This window comes from Falco naumanni, chromosome 5 (genome assembly GCF_017639655.2).
Source record: "Falco naumanni isolate bFalNau1 chromosome 5, bFalNau1.pat, whole genome shotgun sequence".
NCBI lineage: Eukaryota > Metazoa > Chordata > Aves > Falconiformes > Falconidae > Falco > Falco naumanni.
The window spans coordinates 8,695,719-8,713,645 of NC_054058.1; the positions used below are offsets into that span (position 1 = coordinate 8,695,719).

At 39.8% G+C, this 17,927-nt stretch overlaps 1 protein-coding gene across 6 annotated transcripts in view; it reads left to right on the forward strand.

The window, feature by feature from the left end:
* RIMKLB (ribosomal modification protein rimK like family member B) overlaps positions 1-17,927 on the forward strand; it is a 58,352-nt gene that overhangs the window by 1,511 nt on the left and 38,914 nt on the right. For 5 of the 6 annotated variants that reach the window (XM_040596348.1, XM_040596350.1, XM_040596349.1 and 2 more), the window contains exons 2-3: positions 93-606; positions 6,724-6,944. In XM_040596348.1, coding sequence (XP_040452282.1) covers positions 6,770-6,944 — 175 coding nt within the window. In that variant the 5' untranslated portion in view covers positions 93-606; positions 6,724-6,769. The remainder of the gene's footprint in view (positions 1-92; positions 607-6,723; positions 6,945-17,927) is intronic. The other variant, XM_040596352.1, reaches the window with a different exon arrangement.

The window sequence follows — 17,927 nt, forward strand, 5'->3', positions numbered from 1 at the left end:
TTTCTTCCGTGGGGATTTAGTTTATCTTTATTAGATACCTTTATGTGTTTGTCTATGTCTAATAGGGGTGTTTCTCCTTTTTTCCTCCTTAGGTGTTGGTGACTTCAGAGTCATTTAGTGGTTTAGTTCTGAGGAAGTAGAGACACGAGGATTGAGTCTATTTTACATAAAGCTACAGCTTTTCACCAGTACTAGTTTTTCTCCTTCCCACCCCTTCTTCCCCGTAGGAGAGGACAATTAGGGAATTATTTTAACAGTCATTTACTCCCCCTTCCCCCCCCCCCCCCCGGAAATCTACCTTGGTCCCCGAGGCGTCCGCTAGACACTGCCCATTATACGACCAGGAGAACGTTAACCATCATCATCCCTTGCTTGCTTTGAGACCTTCAGTAGTACCCTTCCCTCCTTTGGAGTGCAGTGCAGAGAGGCATCCAGAAGACTTCCTTGCCACCCTCTTTGGGTAGTGGAGGATCCAGGAAAAGGGGTACCTAGGAAGACACGTGACCTTGTTGAGGGAGCCAGAACTGAAGCAGCACTTGGCACGCTGAAGGAAGCACCCATCTTTGGTGTCTTTTCGTCTTCCAGTCCTTCCTCACCAAATTTCTGGTAAGTCTCTTCAGCCCATTCATTCATACAGTGCATGTTTCCCTTCCCCCACTCCAGGCGCTGGGAGAGGCATGCACAGAGACAGAGAGTGGGGGAAGGGAGGAGGGAAAACTGACTGTGTACACACGGATCGGGGAGGAGAGGGGGGTATTCTGCCACACTGCAGGGGGACCTGGGCAGAAGTGGAAGAGCCTCACTTCAGAAGAGCAGCTGATGTGGGAGGAAATGTATGTTTTATTTGCACGGGTGTGCGTGCACACGCAGGCAGGGTGGAGGGGAGTGAAGAAGCTGAGAGCCTGTTGTGGGAAAAAAAAAAAACCCGCTGGGAGCGAAGTAGGATAGCTGATGCTGGCCAGTATCGGGCTAGTGTTGCAGAGAGGGAAGAGAATGGATTAGTCATTGGAGATCAGGAACTGGGGTGTGTGAGTTAGGAATTCTATCGCCTACTTGCAAGCATGAATGTAGAGGAAAGACTCTGTGTGTGTGTGTACATCTGCCTTTTAGAGGCAATTGTGCCTGGAAGGATTGCTACTAGCATCTTTACATCACTCAGTGCAAAGGTGGGGACAGGCGGATGAAAGCCGTCGCAGGGAGTGCAGTTGCCCGTCTGTGGGGGTGGGGGGTTGTACTGGGTATGAATGGGAGCGATTAATATATTCCCATATCCTTTGACTGTTGCAGTCTACAAATCTCCCAGGGAAAAGGAGGTGAATACTGTGCTACGCTTTCAAAGAGGTGTGCTTAGGGTTCACCTGCCTGCAGTGACTTTAAATTCTATGATGCATGTGTAGAGGGCGGATGATAATGCAGCAGCTCTGGACAGATTGCGCTGCAGCTGCTCAATATATTATATAAAATGCATTTAAATAAATATTCTGATTTTTCAGGTTCTTCAATTTTTAAAAATGTTTCCTTTCCAAAGGTTCTCAGTTAGGTGACAGTCTTAGGAAAACTAGTCTCTGGTAGGTAAGGAAGGAATTTTTCGTGAGGTTGTCCTGAAGCATCACTGTGAAGCAGCAGTATCAGGAATGAGTTGCATTATCTTGGATCTATTTTTCTAAAGCAATTTTAACAAGTGGTTCAAAATGTCAGTTTTTATCGCTGTATAGATATATCACCATGGGTTATATTCATCATCCATATGTTTCCTTAAGATTTTCTTTAGATGATCATCATTCTGGTATCTTTGTGTAGAAAAAATTTAATTGTGCTTTATACTTGAAACAGCTGTGAACTGTTTTCACACCTGCTCTCCCTGTGACATAGAAAGTCATATTTCTGGGATGTTTCTAATACTGTTCTCATTAAGATGAGACAGAGGACTTCCATGACAGAGTATGATAGATGATGTGCTGGGTCATATGCTGGACGACCCTTCGTTAGCTCTTTAACCGGTCTGCTACTTAAGATTGACTTTATAATTCAGATCTGCCTTGAGGTATCTCCTAAAGGAGATAACTTACAAGCATCTGCCAACTATTCTTTGGTCTTCAGTGTTTTGAGGTGTGGCCTCCAAATTAGACTTCTAGAAACTGCTGTAATGGTAGAGGAGGGTGACTGGTTTATTGGAAGTGTGTACTGAGTTTCAAGCTTTAGCTATCTATGATAAAAAGGAAAGCAAAATACATTTTCCCAACTTGAATAACACTGTTCTGGGAACAAGTATTAAGGGATATGCATTAATGATAAATGCAAAGGTGCAGTGTTAGTGTGTGCTTGGAGCTATATTTTTTCCTAGTTCTCTGCTTCCCATGGCAATCATGGCTGTCAGTCTCTTTGCTCTTTCCTTCTTGTATCCATGAGATTTTTACTGTCATTATCTAAGCTGTAGGGATTAAACATGCCTAAAGGTGTGCTAAAACTAAGATTGGGTTTTACCTCTCTCTCAACTGTGGAAATCCATGGAGTTGTGTTAGCTGCATACTGCTGTAACTGGGGTGAGGAATCCGAGCCCAGGTCTAAAGACAGAGGCGATTCTGGGAGGGGCTGATAGTAATAATTGTTCTGCTAACTTGTTCCCAGATCGCACTGTTGTTGATAGGGGTGTGCTACAACATCATATAGCAAGTTGAGTGGCTGAGATAGCATTAGGAATCAATGTGATCTGATTACAAAACATCTGGGATTTCATTCATCTTTCCCATAGGAAAGAAACAACCTACTATTTTTAATTTACAAAGGCACTGAGTAGTTGCATTCTGAATAGAAAGGATACGGAGTGATCTTTTTGCATACTAGATAGCTTTTATGTTACACATTTATTGATAGTACATAAATGAATTAGTGTCTCCTAATAACTGATTTCTTGTTTCAGCTTAGGGGAAAATACATCAGGATGAAAAAGAAAAAGAGGCTAGTCCATTTTTCTCCTGCTTTTGGGTGTTGAAGACAGGACAAGGAGTAAATGGACAATGGAGACCAATTTCCCGTTGCTGGAGGCAGGTCTCTAAGGCTCTCTCTGTGAAGAGAAGACCCCTTCAAGGGAAAAAGAGTGGTCTTCAGAGAAGAGTTCCACATCTCTCTAGATAGCGGATCTGATTGGCTGAATGACCTGTTATGCCAATAAAACATATTCACATGTGAAGTAAAGTAGAAAAGTAGCACAGTGAATGTATTTGTTAGAACAGCTGCTAAAGGTGTGTTACAGCTTCAGGGAATGCAGGAGGAAATACGTTTGCATGTGATGGGGAGGGGAGGAAGCTGCTGTGTGAATGCCAGAATAAAGCCTAGCTTAAGCAGTACAGGGATGCCACACCTCAAAGTTGAGGTGAGTGTTCCGCTCCTTCTGTAAATTGCTAAGAATCTGTTCCACACAGTGTCTTTCTGAAGCAGATGCAGCAGTGTGTTTTTGGCTGGTGTGACACACAGATTTTTATCATAGAGCTTTTAGTTTGATGCTACCCTTTCACCTCTCCCAGTCTGTTTTATGCAGTTAAGTTTATGATGACTTCTTCCTTTTCATTTCCTGAATTGAGGAAAACTTAGAAGGATTGTACTGAAATTGACCATAGTAGCTTTGAGTGAAAAGTGCATTTCAACTGGTCATTTTGAAGACATTTAAACATCTGCTCTTCCCCTTATATATACACTACAGTTATTTTGCAATAGATACTCTCATGGATTAGGAAGTATCCCATGCACACCCAGCATTGTCTGAAGCTGTGTCTTTTAGATTGAAATGGGTGGAGTTGGTTTTCAGGGAAAAATTCTGGAGATCCTATCCAACTTGAGAGCTTAATGCTCTTGTGCATATGACTGCAAGGCAAGTTTTCCTCCTACAGACCATTTTCTGGAGAATGTCGGAGGGATTGTTAAGATGTTTGGGTTAATAGGGTAAATTGCAGGTTTTCTGTTCTTTGGGACTTCTTACACAATCAAAATAGAGACTGTAAAGATCTAAAGAGAAGCTGAAACTGGTAAGTAGATTCTGGTTTCAGGAACAGAATGTTAGTGTGAAAAGGGTGTTTCTCCAGGTGGAAAAAAAATGTGGTATTTGGTTGGAAGTCAAGGAACTGATAGTTAGGATTACTACATTCTGTCTCTGCAATTGGCTTGTAGCTTCATCTAAAGTGTGTTTCTTAATCTTTACCTTCAGAGTTGAGGTTCTTACCTCCCTGCCTCATCATGAGGTGTAAACCTTTGTATATACATTTATAAAACTTATAAGATTTAGAGGAAATGAGACATAGTATTAGCAGAGAGATGAATACCCATACCCAAGGCATTTTTGTATGTCTGCTGGTTTAATGATTTGAATGAGATGCCTGGACGGCTCTTCTTCATAATGCTGTAGGTCCTTTCAAAAATGGAATAAAGGTGGAGGAAAGAAAAGGATATACCTTTTTTTTTTCTTCAGTCCTTTGCTGGCTTTTAAGAAAGTGTGTGCTGAAATGGCAGTCAGCAAGCAATGATGGCACAGTCTCTGCAGATTTACGGGGCTGGAGGTGGGGTCACATAAAGAGATTTGAGAAAAATAGGAGCAGATCCCTACTGGCAAAGAAATCAAGGGTCAGTAGCAAGCAAAAATGGGGAGAAGGCTGCCGGAGAGAAAATACTTGTCTCGTTGCCCCAGTGTTAGAACCAGTACTGGGGGAGATGACGGATGGATGGACATGGACCCACCAAAAAACACCCCAAACCCCAAACAGACTGAAAATGTAAAATGACATGATTTTGGTTTTTTGAATTATGACAAAGCCTGTCTAGTATGTTTTTTTATGTACTTAATGTTCTGTAGCCATTTTTTAAAATGAAACGGGCTAGCCTGCTGGGTAGAGCTGCTTTTCAAAAGAGAGGCGGTAGGTGGGGCTGTTTGGTCTCCCCAGTCATTCATGCAAATAGCAGGAATAGAGGTAAATTGACAAAAAAAGCCTTCTGAACTGTGCCGTAGCAGTGCCATTTCTGAAAAATATAGCTTATCCCAATTCTTAGCTGAGGATGTTGTCCCAGGAAGCTTTCTGTAAACTACCATGTAGAGAAATCCATTGTTGAGAGAGCCAGGAGTGGGGCAGGATCTGACAGTTGTCAGCCATTGCAAGCCCAAGCCTCATCTTGCCCTTTTCACTTTCAGCTGCTTTGAAGAGAAAAAGGTAGTCTTTGAGAGATCAAAAGATATTCTTTACAACTTCCCATACCCGTTTTCCTGCAGGGAGCAAACACTCCTTTTCCTGCTTTACCTTGAGCATCTTGACTGCTGTCAAGGGCTGGTCTGCATCTGTGATTGTCTTTCCGTAGCTTCTGCTTTTTTTTTCAGTCTGTTAGTATCAAGGACTTTAGTCCTTGGCTTTATTGTTGCTCCTCATTTACCAAAGCAATGGAAAAAAAGTCACAGTCTTTGCTTCTTGCCATTGTGGTTCTCAGTACCAGGAATAAAAATGGCCCCTTAAAGTTCTTCTGCTTGTTAAGAAAAAGCTGTAGTAGTAGAAAAAACTTGGGTTTTAATTAAAAAAAAAAACCCACAGCTTGTTCTTATCATTATAGCAAAACAACCCTTTTTTTCCCCAAGACCTGCTGCAGAAACTAAATTTAAATTTCTAATATTAAATGGAAGCAGTTGCATACCTGTGGTCTTTCTGCATGTACCTTTCTTGCTGACACCAGGTCCTGTCATGTGGACTACCAGGCAAAACTCCTGCTTCTATCCCAGAATTCAATTCTGTTTGAAACTCATGTAAGCTATATTGGTGAATTCAATGTTTTCTCCTTCTTTATTTTAATAGAAAGTTTAAAATGTGGCACAGAAAACTGCTCTGTTTTTCTCCAGAACTCTTTTTCCCTACACTGTGCTGCTTCTTGTTTTTCTTGAGTGTAAATGAGTAGTGTAAAAGTGACTTTAAAAAAGAAAGACTTGGAGCAAGAAAGGGCTAGCACTGAGATTCAAACCTTGATTTTTCTTTAGATTACATGTATTAATGTTCAGTATTCTTAACATTTTGTTGATAGTCCTTGTTCCATTGGTTTTTCCATTAATATGTTCTGGATAACACTAAATATATTTCACAGTAGATGTGAAATCACAGAGAGCAAATCAGTCTTTAAATACTTATGTGGAAAACTCTTTTCTAATGGATTTCTTCCTTTCTTCTGGACTGTTTTTTTAACATAAAGAATGTGGCACACTGTTTTCTTCCATGTATAATGGAAAGGTATACATGAAGTGTGTCACTGGTGTTTTAGCAGTACGTAGGAGAGGGGCTGAGTTATTTCCAGTTGTGAGGAATTATCCCAGTCATGAAGTTGAAATTCTGGCCTTCAGAGCTGGTGGCTTAAAATGTTTTTTAGTCCTTGGCATGTCTCTTAGTACTGTCAAGAAAGAGGGATGCTACTACCAGTACTAGTAGTTATGTCAAGTGTGTACTTTTTGTGGGTGAAACTAGGATGAGGACTAAGACCTGATTTTTAGCATTTACATTCCATTGAATGTAAATTGATTTGTTTCTGTTGTTGTTACTTCTGTTGCAGATTAGTTGTAGATATTATTTTTCCACTTGGATGTTAGAAGTTCCACCCCGTTGAAAAGGACTGACTTGTACAGAGGGAGTAGGACTTGGTACAGTGGGGAACATGAAGATAAGATCCTATGTACTCTAACAGAGTCTCATCTTCTCCACCATCTAGAAGTTCGATTGAAAGGAAACCTTGAAGGTTGCAAGACAAGTCCAAGATGTGCAGTTCAGTTGCTCCCAGGCTGTGGTTCTTAACAGACCGTCGCATCAGAGAAGATTATCCTCAGCAGGAGATCCTGAGAGCACTAAAGGCCAAGTGCTGTGAAGAGGAGCTAGATTTCCGGGCCCTGGTGATGGATGAAGTGGTGCTGACCATTGAGGATGGAAATCTTGGTGAGAATGAGCTAAGGTTGGGAATGTGCTGAAAGGATACTTGGAGAAAGATTGTAAAATGGAGCATCTGTACTCATGAATTCCATGTGTGCCAGACTACCATACATCATGTAAATCATGTAGTTGTGCATTATATCATGTTCTTCAGGATTTATTGTGATAATCAAATATAATTGTTAACTTTGCTAATTTGGATTAGAACTATTTTTGCCTCCCCTTTGTAGACAGAGAAGAGGGTTGCTTTAGTTTGTTGATTCCAGGATATATAGGATTTCTGAATTAAGAAGAAATTATGGCGTTTCATTTTTGCATAGTTACTTGGAGTTAATAGGTCACATTTAAGAGTTTCAGGGGGACATTTTTCTTCTGTTTGTATTCTGACTCCAAGATAGCAAATGCATTTGAAATAAACTAAAAGGAATTTTCAATGGACAGTACCAGTTTTCATGGGGCTAGAGGTGACATAACTAAAGCATGCTGCTGCACAGATGTGTAGTTACATATATGCCAGAAAAGAACAGGGCTAAAAAACAAAGTATGTGCATCAGAATAATTTGAACTGTTACTATAGCTTAGAGTGTTTTAAACTAAATTTTAAGATTTCTGTTCTGTTTTCCTATTGGCTTTTTTATTTTCTGTGGCGATTAAAAAGGAAAAGCAAGAAATTAAGTTTTTTTAGAAATGTTAAGTAAAATGATTCTGTAGATAGTAGGCTTATGGTACAGGGAGAATAGTAATACAACCAGTGTCAAGCTGTGTAACACTATTACATTTTTTTGGGTAACTTTTTGGTTTGGGTTTCCTAAAGGAAGGAGACTGCAGTGTTGTTTTGTACTTTTACCTCTTCAATTTCTCTTCCCCATATGTAAGTTAAAAAAAAACCAGAAAAAAAAAGAAAAAGTTGCTGGAGATCCAGGGAAGAATTAAGTTTCTAAGTTGTATTAGAATAATTCTGTGTGAAAAGCAAATATAAAAGTGCCCTCAGCCCTTAAGAAAAGGCTGCCATGTGATCTTACAGCTTGTTCCTTGTTGGGGAATCTATATAGGAGGGAAATCTTAAAACTGACTCTGGGACAGAACTTTGGTCAGAATTTGTACCTTATTATAGCATGAATCAGTCAAGCATAAAAAAAATGCATGGAGAAACAGGATTTTTTTATTCTGGTATTACTAAACTTGTTTACGTATTTTTTCTTTTATTCTGAGGTATCTGTGATTTTTATCAGAGACTTGAAATTCTGCAGGATGTCTTCATATAAAGGCAACTTGTTGTCAGAAGGACTGAACATCTTACGGCTCTGATTATGCTGTCCTTTGGACAGCGTGTTCTGCAGAGGCAGCCGTCCTGGACTAGCTGCAGCCTCTAAGACGCATAATTGGTCCTTCAGCATTTCAGTATTGTTTTTATTTCTTGGTGGTGTTTTCTTCTTTCCTGTCTTGTGCCTGCTTTGGAGGAACTGAATATGGCGAGCACGAATCATTGGTCTTTTTTCTCTCTTCCATTTAGTGTCTCCTAATGCTGCATCTATTGCAAGAAGAAAAGAAAGTATGCAAATTAGAAGACTAATACTGAAGCATGTGTAGTACAAGAATGAGAAAAATTAAGAAAATACCTAGAAAGAGAATGCAAAAAAGGAAACTATTTTCATACAGAATGTTCATTCAAAATTATGTACATAACTGACCTTTTGAAAAGGAGTGAGATAATCATGCTGGCAGATTGTGGATAGAAATTTTCTTATAAATAATATGGACTGGGTAATTGTGATTTTTTGTTTTGTTTTGTTTTTTTGTTGGGGGGAGTGTGTGTGGGAGTTTTCTTACACCAAACAATTCTTTCTCTTGGAGAGAGATGAAAAATCTTCCCTCTTTTAATTTTTCAGTTTTCTTTTTCCTAGTGCTTGCCCATGTGTTTTGATAGGTATTTCTGGTGAAGGACACAAGCCAAAGTTTTCTCTTTGATTTTCCTTGTTAAAGTCCTGAGTTGGTCTAGGAAAAGGTGTCCTAGAACAAAATCCAGGAGGTAATGCATTGTGCCCTTTCCGTTACCCACTGTTGTCTTGAGGGGTCCAGGTTGAGTAAAATTTTGTGTAACACAGTGGAGTTGATGAAGAGAATGTATCTTCAGTAGATAATAACCTGCTTTGCTTTTAGTTCTACTATTATTTGTGTTGAAAGCTTAGCAATACAGGGCTCAAACTCTGATGGTAGTATATGGTATTGGAGGAGGTAATAATTAGGTTTTCACTTATTTACGCTTGTAATTAGAATATTTTTTTGTCCTTTAAAACCTAGGCAATTTCTTACGTAAATTAGTAAAAGATTGTTATGTTTGCAAAGTCAAGTTGGACATCACAGGATGCCATTTAAAACTTTAAAAATTTGGTATTTCTGTAGATGATACGATCAGCGATACTGAAATGATTTACCTTACAAATTTAAAGCAGAGTGGAAAAGACACTTAGGAAAATTGAGCAGAACAGTGGGATACATACCAAAATTGAAAATTGGCCCTTCCACCAATTACGTGGTGTATACCTTGACAGTGTAGCACCTAAATATTGCTGAAGCCCAGAGACAGATGTGGAAAGCTGCTGTGATGCTGAGATGGAGTCTGTGTATGCCAAAGAATGGTAAGATTTTACATGTACCTGATGTGGCCAAAGAGAGAGGTTATTTCAGTCAGCGGGCGCAGCAGTAGTGACTCATCAGGGCATTACTCTGCTGTACTGCAGGGCTGGGTGGGAAGTATAGCTGCATTCCCAGGCCAGCCAACAATCCTCGCTGGTTCTTTTTTCTTCCACAGCTGAGATCTGGGATGACCCAGCATCCCAAGCACTCCCAGCATCCCCAGTACTGCTGCCCACATGACGAACCTGCATGCAACTCAAGATCCACGTTAGGTGTCTCAGCACAGCATGAGTACAAAAATGATTGTAAATGCAAGCTGAGAGATGTAGAATTAATAGTTTTTCCTTTAAGTTTAGAAGGAAGCTCTTGAACTGATTTATGCTGAAACTATTTTTGAAATAGTTCAAGTTCAACAGATAGTTTTTGAAAATAGCTATGGTTTGTGCCTTATTTAAGAAAGAGCCTTCTTACACGTGCCATGCATTCCCATTTCCTTTGCACACTGGCAGTAGTACTCTGTAACAATCTCCAAGGCAAAAGCAGAGTTAAAAATGAGTGGAAAGGTCTAGCTGCATAAAGCAGTGAATATTTTTCTGCTGCTTTGGTGGGCTGAACCTGCTGAAATGGTTACTGAATTGGACATGCACAACATCGGCGCACAGTAATGGACAGGCATGCACGTATGGAGAAAAATAGAGGGTGATACTGAAGCTGTTCTGATTTAAACTGGCTCAAACAAACAAGCCTAAGTTTCTTAAGAGCTAAATTCTTGGATGCTAAACCAGTCTGGTATGATCTGCTGCCGAACGGAGGAGCTGTGTTCTTGTCCCTTTCCAGCCTTGCTGTTGCTGCTTGCCTTGTATGAGGACTTCATGTCTCTCTTGGCTTGCTTTCATGTTGTAGCTAAACTGATGTAATTCAAAAAAAGGTTGACCAAGTCCTTTGCTTGTTTGCAGGATCTGGCATTTGTTTGAATTGGCTAATCCAATGGAACACTAGCTCTGCCCAAATAATTAACAATTTTCTGTTGGAATAGCTTGCTGCATCAACCCGTTTTGTGGCCACACAGTTGCTAACTCTAGTACATGAGGGCAGGGAAGAATGGGGTTGCTCTTCTAGGGAATGGCTCATATTTATGTTTTATTTAGTTGTAGCTTCAAGGCATACTTTAAAACAGAGGAATTTTCTTATGGTTGGGATGCTTGATAGTATTGGTTTTAGGATTTTTGTGTGTGTGTATGTATTTCTTTGAAGTTATCTGGTATTTACTGCTGTAGGGAAAGAACTGGATTACAGAATTAAATGGCTAGTTGCCTAATCTGGTTTGGCAATTCCTATATTCATTTGAAATACATAGCAGGTAATTTAACAAAACTGCATGATATTTGCAGACACACATCTGAAGTCTTAACAATGAGTCCTGTTAAAACATGTAATTTTAAACTATTTGTCTAAGTTTGCTAGCACAGTGAGATAACAGGCTTGGGGAATTTGAAACTAGACAAATTAAAGCCTGTGAGCAGGGGTGTGCAGGGTGGGATGTGGATGGAGGTGGGGGAAGCCTGTAGCGAATAAGCATGCTGTGAGACTTTGTGGACAAGAGACAAAAGATAATTCTTTGGTTTGTCTCCTTTTTCTGAATAGAGCACTCTTTTTCTTCTCACCTGTGTTTAGGACTTGGCAGTAACCTTACCCACAGACTACACAAATCACCTGTAGGGAAACACAGTTGAAGGATTGTTCGTTGGTGAAGAACATGCTAGGGAAATTTGGATCTTTCCTTCGTTAAAATTACATACAATAGTATCTTCATTAAATTTCTTTGCTACCAGAATAGCAGAAGTTAGAGACCACTGAGCCAGCGATGTCCCAATTTCTTTATTGTAGGTTTTTAGGATCTCCATGTTTTCTGTTACTGTCCTGTGAAGGAAAATAGTTTTAAGGAAAGTTGTTTTCATGGACTTTCAACTGTTACAGATGCTGGAGCGAGTGGAATTGCAGTGTCCTAATGCATAAAACAAAGCGTGAACTTCTTGGCTTTTCCTTTAGGAATGTAAAAGCAAGCGATCAGCCTAGGTGAGGAATAAAAGGGACATAATAGTCATCTGTTATTAAACAGTAGTACTTTGTGCATAGTCAGCTGGCTTTTCTTAAGTCAGATGGATGGCATCTGGGATCTGATCTCTTGTCTCCTTCTGCAGAGGAACTATTTAGAAGATAGATTCTTCTAATTTGGTAAAGGTTCCTGGTGTGCTGCTTTAGGCATTTGGGTTTCCTGTGTGGGCCTGAGATTTGCAATATTAGTCATTATTTTGCTTGAGTCTTTAATCCTGCAAAATCTGATTTTTTTTTTTTTTTTCATATGATCTGTCCTTCATTTCTTATTCAGTCTGGACTAGTAACAAATAGTTATGATCTCTTTTTTTTTTCTTTTCTTTTCTTTTTTTTTTCTCACTCTAACGTGTAAGGTTGGATAAGAAATCCCTGTGTTTTCAGTGTAATGTAAGAAAATCATTCTTATCAGCTAGATCCATGGTAAGAGAGGGATTTTATATCTATGAAATGGTTGCTACATCAAAACACTTAGTATTTTTTAATCATCTTGAAGTCACCTAAAACCTGCCTTCTATCACACAATAGGGAACGTAACCACCTCTTCCTGCTGGCTGTTTCAGCAGTCCCCTGGCACTTGTTAGTCCGGTGGCACACCTTACTGGATGTGCTTTTCCTGTGGTGTGCAGCAGTGGCTCAGGGAGTGATGGAGCAGAGGCAAGTGGCCTCGGCAGGGTGCCTTTTTGGGCAGCCATTGCCTCCTCTGCGGAGTTGGGACATTGGTTTGTAATCCAGTAGTGGTTGCTGCAGAAGAAACTGCATTGTGTGCAAAGAACTGGAAGGTGGTTAGACATGAGGTTAATTTTGTGTTGTTGAAAGTGGTGGGCTCAGAACCAGTTGAAATTGTTTCTGATGGTCTTTCACTGTGGAAACCGGTCACTTGCCAGTCTGATGTTAAACCTCATTGAGCCGTAAGTGTTGCTGGTAGGCAGGTACAGGGTATGTAGAGGGGATTCTGGAATTGTAGCTGTGTTAGATGGGTGACTATGTGACCACCGCAGCATTAGATACCTTGGTCAAACATATATCTAGTAACAAACCAGCAATTCAAACATCGACTTTATTATCACAGATACATATTTTAATAACAGGGCATTTTGAGAGCTGACACATGTTTCAGGAATAATTGTTTTCTTTCAGAACTGTGACACCAAACATGACTTTCTTATGATGTATATAGGAAGAAAGGATTTATACTCTGACAGTGGGTGTCCTTGCAGTTTTCTTCCTTACTGTCAGGGATTTCTACTCTTACGTGAATGATTGCCTGTTATCTTAAACAGGTGCTAAATAACGAAGGTGAGCAACGAATTTGATCTTCTCAAAATTGTTCTGTTTCTTCAGTAAACGTCATTGTGTCATCAGTGGTAGGTAAGGGCTCAGTCCAATACTACCTTTGCAAGGTGGAGAGGTAGGAATGTTTCTTCATGGAAATATTTTATGATGGACAGAAGTTTTTCATTTGCACGTGTTCTAGAACAGTCAGCCAGGAAAATCAGACTTGTAGGACATGTCATCTTGAACATACATGCGTGTTGTCATCTCTGAAAATGCTAGAAAGCATTGCCGACTTTTAATTAAGAATTCTTGGGAGTGGCCATCTGGGGGAAAAACAATGTAAAAAAGACAAAAGCTAGATGAAAGAGGTGTTTCTGTAGATCACAGTCAAGAAATGAAAATTAGTTTAACGTTTCACAAGACAGTCTTTAACTGGCCGAGGGTTTCTGTGTCACTTCAACAATCCCTGTGCCAGTGCTGTGTCACCTAAGCAAGTTGTGCTGGCACAATTGTCTGAGCAGTTGCATTGTGAACCAGGTCTGCATCCTGGTGTAGTTTTAAACCAGCCTCTCCTTGGTGGAGGGTATTTTTTTTAAATACTGCATCAGTTCTCCAAGGCAGGAAACAACATAACTGCACAAACAGTAGTGTGCTGCAGCACTTAAATCAGGAATGCAAAGCATGTATGTGTTGAGGGTGTTAGAGATTAGGAGATACCAGTATCAATACCACAAATATTGCTGTGAAAATTTACCTTATGAAACGGACAACTATACTTGCTTTACTGGATCTGTGATCAGAGAAGTACTCTTATTACCTGTCCTTTAAGCAATAACAGTAGCTTCAGTTTTCTCCAGGTCTAGTTAATCATTTGTGAATGATGTCCAGTTGATTCATCCTCAGTGACTGAATATGAGAGAGACTGGTACTGGTGGACTTTATTCAGTGTTAAGATGGGTCTTCTAGTGTGCAGACCTGTGTTTTAACTGTTTTAGAAGTGCCAGTGGCTGTGGACAAGTCCCTTTATTCTCCTGTTCTTATGAACTCTAAAGTGTGGTGAAATACCGGTTTCAAGAATTACACTTTCCTTTTATATCAGCCCTTTGTTGCATGAAAAGACTGGAATGAAAAGGAGAACAACAGAAAACTGGAATGAAAAGGAGAGCAAGAAAAAAAGTGTCACTAATAAAACTACCACTCATTTTTTATTTCCTTACATTGTAAATATTTGACATTTACAATGTCACAAAAATCTGTGGTGGTGTCCTTTTAATGATTGTTCTCTGAATGGAAGAGCTTATGTGATTTCTGTATCTGTTTAAAGATCCATTCCATTTTAGGATTAAAAACGGGATACAGAGCTTTAAGATGCCTTTATAATTGTAAAAAATTTAAGCAGGCTTTGGTAAGCAGAATGTGTTATATGTGCTCTGACAAAATGAGCAGAATACCTGAGAGCAAAGATATTCTGCTCAAGTTGTCAGAGAAACCCTGGTAGAATTACACTAATTAACTGCTTAACTGCTTTAACTAATGGAAGGCTTTCTCATCATACAGTCGGGTTTTCTTGCTCTCTGCTTCCATATAGTGCAAGTGTTGAACTGGGGACCATCTTGCTGTACTTGTTACTCTACACATCTGTGAGTAAAAGGTGGACTTTTTCGTTTTGTTTGTTTTCTTTTATTTTCCTGAGAGGGTGTACTGCTGGGGTTTTTCTCGCGCCCCCCCCCCCGCCCCCCCCCCCCCCCTTTCAGTGAAATTGTACCAGTTAAGAATTTGATTTCCAGATCCTAGGATTATATTTTCATGAAAGAGAGGGGAGAGGAATGTTCTCCTTTCTAAGCTGAAGTAAAAAAGTAATCCAATCGAATACTTGCACTGTGTGTTTAACGTGAAGAAAGTTCTTTTTTGTTTCGGATACATGATATTGCATGTTATAGGTAGGAATACTGGAGAATTGAACATGCCTGTTACTGGCATAGTGGAAGAACAGAGACTGGAAGAGACAGACCAGTAATTTGATGCGTTTTGGCAAGGGGTCGGGTAAGGAGACTAAATACATCAGTGTTCTCTCCTGGATTTTTCAGCTGAGAAGGGAGGTGGGCTGTACTTACACAGTAAATAGGGTAGATGATCTTGTCTGCAGTAGTGGTTGTAGTGTAACATCACTGAAATAATATGCTCAAAATCCATGCTACCAAATCCTGTTTCTTGGCAGTTTCTGTCTAAAGAAGAATTAGATCTGGTAGGGAAACACAGCAGTCAGAAGATCAATAAATATCTCTGCAGAGTATCTAAGAACCTGATTTGAAAGTGTCCTCTAGGTATCTAGCCTGTTGTCTGGTTGTGTTGGTACAGCCCCGTGGAACTCCTGGGTGGAGAGAGGGCAGCATTTCCTTTTAATTTAAGTGTTTGCAAGGACAGAAGAAAAAGTTGTTTGTAAAAGTTGTGTAGGTGTTCCCTTTAGTTGTTCAGAATATAAAGCTATTTATTGTTTGAGAAGTAGTTTAGGAATAGAAATAAGTAAGTAGCATAGCCAGAGCTGTTGGATCACAATACAGATGTGATGCTCCTTACAGGTGTCTGATATCATAATGCTGGGCATCCCCAGTCACTGGGAAGTTGTAGTGGAGGGGGTTAAGCCAGCTCAAGCCCATTGCCCAAAGCTTTTGTGGGTAGTTATTCAGTTTTTTGACTCTAGGTTGGGCTGAGCCCTGTATACAGTCCCACCGTGCTGGCCTAGTTATCTCAGGAAGACGTTCATGCTCTTGCTGCTCTCCTGGACAGACATCTGCACAACTGGTTGACCAGTTGATCCACTCAACTGGGAATCAGCCGGCCCCCCTAATGGTTATACCCTTCACCTTAAAAGCCACTTTCTGGTCCCCATTGTTGTGGTATAACATCAGCTTTTTTTGCCACAGGTGTGGTCAGTCACATTCCCACATTCTTCCCAGAGCTCCACAAGCACATGGCCCTTGCCCTTCTCTTCAGAGCCTTCTCAGGAGTTTATTGATCCACCACATGGAGAGAAGAGCTGACAGTATATAGAATCTGGAGTTTGGAGCATTTCCCTGGGTGTAAGAGACTTCTCTTACAACTTGCGTCTTAAGTGGAGAAAGTAATAGAATAAAAGTGTTTCTCTTCCTGGGTTCCTGCCCTGATCTTAGAGACACAATATTTTCATCTTTGACCTGGTAGATGTTTGCTTCATGTAAGACAGAAGAGATTGATACGAACAGAGAGAGACCAGCTCTGTGTAGCCTAATGACTGTCAGTATTTGGATTCCATACCCAAGTAACTGTCCTTCAGTGATGAGGTAAAAGAATATCACTACCACCAAATGCTTACTGTGAAAAGTGCTGAAATCCCTTTGTGAACCTAGTATGAAAAGTCAAGCTGCTTCTTCCAAGTGTCTTTATGCTCCGAATAGTACTGTGAAGGTCTTGAATTAATGAATTGATTCTCTTTCCCCCAGCCCTAATAAAAATCGCTGACTTCATTTTTCAGTTAGCTCTTGAAGTTGCTTAGACCACCCAATTGAGAATTAAATCCAAAGATTTAATTTTTGATAGAAACATTACTTAAATAGATTAGAACAAATTAAATTTGTCACTCAAGAGAATCACGGCCTTTATTGCTTTTGTTAGTTTGTTTTTGCTATTTTGGGACCACTGGTTTAAACAGTATTTTGTAGAAGTGACAGTACCATGTATCATGATGGAACATAAATGTATATGTTGTTTCAGTACAGAAGAATCTTGACATATCAGTAGTAGATAGTTATACAACTGAAAAAAACCTGTATCTCAATCTCCAAAAACTGTTTTACTCAGTAGTCCCCAAATAATTTTAATCTGAAAATTTTAGTCTTTTTAAAAACACAGATTAAATCCTCAGTAATATTCTTGTAGTACAAGTGCAATGGTTTGCCAATGCAGAAACAATATATAGGAAGGGTCAGAGATTTATCTTAAGGCACCACAGTAAGCAGAAGACTTGATTTATGCCCATGACTAGATTCCTAGCTGTTTCCTTCAGTGTACTAAGACCAGTGTTTCTAACTTAACTTACTTGGTTTATGCTTTGACATCTGAATGGGTGACCTGACTGCTGAAATTGCTGATGTACTGACATGATGTTTACTTCCTGTGAAAGTCAGGATTTATTTAAAAGTATAATTTCAGGCACTCAAGATGGTAAATAGATGAGATGTCCTAATCTGTAATGCCTTCTTCCGTGCTTGCCTGTAAGAAGAGTGTGTTGCTTGCTTTCTGTCTTATGTCTGAAAACAAAAACATGGTTTCATCTGTTGGCCAGGCAAGTGACACTGAAAATTGGTACTTTGTTTAGTTTGGGTGAGGAAATCTTGGGGTTTAGTACTGATAATGTTAAGTGACACGCTGTGTCTGATGAAACATTGTATGAGGTGTTTTTTGACATTGGGAGTGGGTCTCGTATCAGCTGTCTCAACATTATAATGGGCCCAAACTTTCCATTATAAAACAGATTTTTATTGTTTATAATTTGTCCTTCCTTATTAATATACACCCCCCCCTGCCCCCTAATGTCTTAAATGCCTTATTGAGGGAGTTCTGGAAATTTTCTACAAAGTGATTTAGTGGAAGAAGGGCACTTAATAGAAAAACACACTCTTTTTTTTTTTTTCCTTCTTTCCCTAAATTTCTAAGGATGTTTTTGGAAGAACTGAGGTGGAACAGGAACTCAGCTTGGCTGAAGTGGCTTTTTCTTGTTATACCTGTGAAAGTAGACATAAATTTGTCCCATCCAAAAAAATAGTCTCTTAAGCATCATATTAAGCTTCACAGCGAAAACATTTGAAACATACCCCTGTATTATGCAAAAAAAGGACTTCTGGTGTGGCTTTGTGTGCTGTGAGATGGACTACAGTTCAGTATGAGCACACAATTTAAAATGGAGATTTTCTTTTGTGTTGGTTA